At 44.3% G+C, this 3,458-nt stretch overlaps 1 protein-coding gene across 1 annotated transcript in view; it reads right to left on the reverse strand.

The window, feature by feature from the left end:
• Positions 1-3,458, reverse strand: part of ptpn4a (protein tyrosine phosphatase non-receptor type 4a) — a 164,506-nt gene that overhangs the window by 52,376 nt on the left and 108,672 nt on the right. Inside the window, exon 8 of the mRNA XM_056288905.1 lies at positions 1,685-1,773. Within this exon, the coding sequence (XP_056144880.1) occupies positions 1,685-1,773 (89 nt within the window). The remainder of the gene's footprint in view (positions 1-1,684; positions 1,774-3,458) is intronic.

A 3,458-nucleotide genomic window follows, 5' to 3' on the forward strand; every position in this document is an offset into this window, starting at 1 on the left:
GGATGAGAGGAAAAGACGGTAGAAAGGAGAGGAGAAGGATGAGTACAAAAGACCACACACAAAGAGAGTGAAAGAGTAGGAGAGAAAGATACTGAGGAAGAAAGGAAGAAAAAAGAAAGGGCAAGGCCTACAATACCTTCTAGATAGATGCTGAGTTGAATATTGGAAGCCCTCTGATCCAAAAAGGCTAATGTAACCTTCACAATACTGTGGAACGGACCAACCGTGGCTTTCACTTTAATATATTAGACATGTCTACGTGACAGGCCAGCGACACATTATATTGTCAACTTCCTGCACGGGGATTCCTGGTACCAGGTCAGACGATGTTGATGTTTGACCTCGGACCGGCGATTACAGAGGTGGCTTTGTGACAAGAAAGTTAGCAGTTTGAAACCAACAGCTGAACGCATTGGGGAAAATGAATGAGAGGCGATTTCCAGTCCCACTAACAATTACCATATAGTGTCCTGATCCCGACAAACCCAAAAGGTCTGTCACACTGATGTTACCCAGGAGACTGGGCTCCCCTTTTCTCGAGAGCGATTTCAAAATGAAGGACCTTTCCACAAAGCAAACGGTCCATTCACTGGTTTAGAGACTAACTGAAGGGGGCTTAGATGTGACGCAGCAGGATGAAAAGCATCGGCAATGACAGAGAATGTCATCAACCTTTAATACACGGAGTGACATCCATGACAATAGCCGACACATACCAGCACAATGCACACTGTGTCTACGTCACGTCACCAATGCAAAGGGGCTCTAAACAGTGCCATTCTCAATGTGGAAACACTGTAAAATAGAAATCTAATATCTGTACATTTCCTACTGTATGGAATCTACTGCATATATCATTATTATTCCATTATCCAAACCACTTATCCTGCTCAGGGTCACGGGGATGCCGGAGCCTATCCCAGCAGTCATTGGGCAGCAGGCGGGGAGACACCTTGGACAGGCCGCCAGTCCATCACTGGGCCGACACACACATACACACACACACACACACACACACACCCACACACATATTCACATCTAGGGAGAATTTAGTAAGGCCAATTCACCTGACCTACATGTCTTTGGACTGTGGGAGGAAACCGGAGCACCTGGAGGAAACCCACACAGACACGGGGAGAACATGCAAACTCCACGCAGAGGAGGACCCAGGACGACCCCCAAGGTTGGATTATCCCAGGGCTCGAACCCAGGACCTTCTTGCTGTGAGGCGACCGCGTTAACCACTGCGCCAACATGCCACTTAAATCATTATTATTTAATGGCAAATCTCCAATGTTAGTTCATTTTGCAGTTCCAATTTGTATACTGTACAAAGATACATAGTACAGCTATTAGTTATTATACATCCATTTAACCCCTTTTAGAATGTTGTCTTTTGTCCTGTGTTTTTTATAGTAGCATCACACCAAGTCAAATCTCTTGTACTTCCAAACTCTCTTGCCAATCAATAAAAGTTAAACTTGAAAATGCACTTAAGTCCAAGTTTTCCCACTGGATGAGCTCAGTAGAGGCAAATGGTTGCACTGTTAACTGAAACTGTCTCAGTTGTTTGATGTGCCTCATTAAATATTGACCAAAAAAGCATGCCAAAAAGTCAGAGTATAGATTCTGCACCATCTCACCCCTGTAATTGTGTGTGTGCACATGCGGTCATGTCACTTACCATGGGAAGTAGTTGATCCGTACTCTATTCTTGTAAATCACAATGCCAGCAGACATCACCCCAATTAAAATCTCTGTGTTACTCTGGTCCTGAGAGAGCGAGAGAGAGAGAGAGAGAGAGAGAGAGAAAGAGAGAGAGAGAGAGAGAGAGAGAGAGAGAGAGAGAGAGAGAGAGAGAGAGAGAGAGAGAGAGAGAGAGGAGAGAGAGAGAGAGAGAGAGAGAGAGAGAGAGAGAGAGAGAGAGAGAAAATCGGGGAAGACAGTAATGGAGAATGAAGAGGGGTTAAGGAACCATTCAGGAATAAAGATAATGTAGAAACAATGAAACAACCCTGCTGCCTTCATTTTCAGTTTTTACTCCCCAACACAGCAATAATAATAATGATAATAATTAATGATGTCCTTTTTTTTCTTTTTTTCTTTTACTACTTTTACTACTTTTATTAATCCCCATAGGGCAATTCTTTCTCTGCATTTAACCCATCATAGCTGTGTAGCTAGGAGCAGCAGGCAGCCGCTGTGCAGCACCCGGGGACCAACTCCTGTTCTTCTTTCCATTGCCTCGGTCAGGGGCATAGACAGGAGTATTAACCCTAACATTCGTGTCTTTTTGATGGTGGGGGCAACCGGAGCACCCAGAGAAAACCCACCACAGAAACAGGGAGAACATGCAAACTCCACACAGAGGACGACCTGGGATGATCCCCAAGGCGGGACAACCCCAGGGTTCGAACACAGCACCTTTTTGTTGTGAGGCGACAGCGCTAACCACTGTGCCACCGTGCTGCCTTATCGAGGTTTTGTTTTTTTCCCCCTCACCCCCGATCCAAGATGTTTAGATCTACACTTCACATTTTTTCTACTACCAGTAACAATTGAATTCTTGAACTAATATAGCATAAATTGAACCCACCACACAATAAACAAGAAGTTTTGCTGCTAGAACCTAAAGTGGTCTGGTGCAACCTGGAGTCTTCTCAATAGCTTCTGTAAAGATGTTGATGATGTTCTCAAGATCGTCTCTTAAGTCTTCTGTAAACTTAACCACTACCTCATGTAACCCCTAAACTTAACCACTACCTAACTTAAACTTAACAGACACATACGATGAGGCTAGCTTGTAGGGTTGGGCATCGAGAACCAGTTCCAAACAAAATTCCGATTCCAAAGGAATCATTAAGAAATTCAAATTACAATTCTGCCTACTGGTTCCTAAATAAATTTCACTCGTGCGAAAGTTAGTTTCAGTTTCCGTGGTGACGGCATGCAGCTTCCGTAGTTCCTGCCTCCGCAAATTAAATGTGCGCCATCATGGACCAGAGCAAGCGGCGGTCGAAAGTGTGGCTTCATTTTGCCTTGAAAAATGAAGGGTTGGCACAGTGCAACGCCTGTGGCGAAATTATTTCATGCAAGGGAGGATGCACAATAAATATGACCAAACACCTTCACCGACACGGTGTACAAATTAACCAGTGTACCATGTTTGACACGTTGCGCCGGTCTCCATCTCCTGCCTCGGCGTCCGCTTCAGCAAACCCTGAGCAAACAGCAAGCTGCACCTCGTCGCAATTGGGTAGGGTGAAAATTAATAACGTTTGTCTTATTCACAACAGCGAGACAGCAAACAACTTATACATGAGCGAATTGCTATAAACTGTATGCAAATACTGAAATGTGTTTTTTCTGTGCTGAACGCTGGCGTATACAGCCTGAGAAGGCAGATATGCTCATTTTTCTAAACAAGAACTGCTCTAATTTAAGGAGTTTAATACCTG

This window comes from Lampris incognitus, chromosome 11 (genome assembly GCF_029633865.1).
Source record: "Lampris incognitus isolate fLamInc1 chromosome 11, fLamInc1.hap2, whole genome shotgun sequence".
Lineage (NCBI taxonomy): Eukaryota > Metazoa > Chordata > Actinopteri > Lampriformes > Lampridae > Lampris > Lampris incognitus.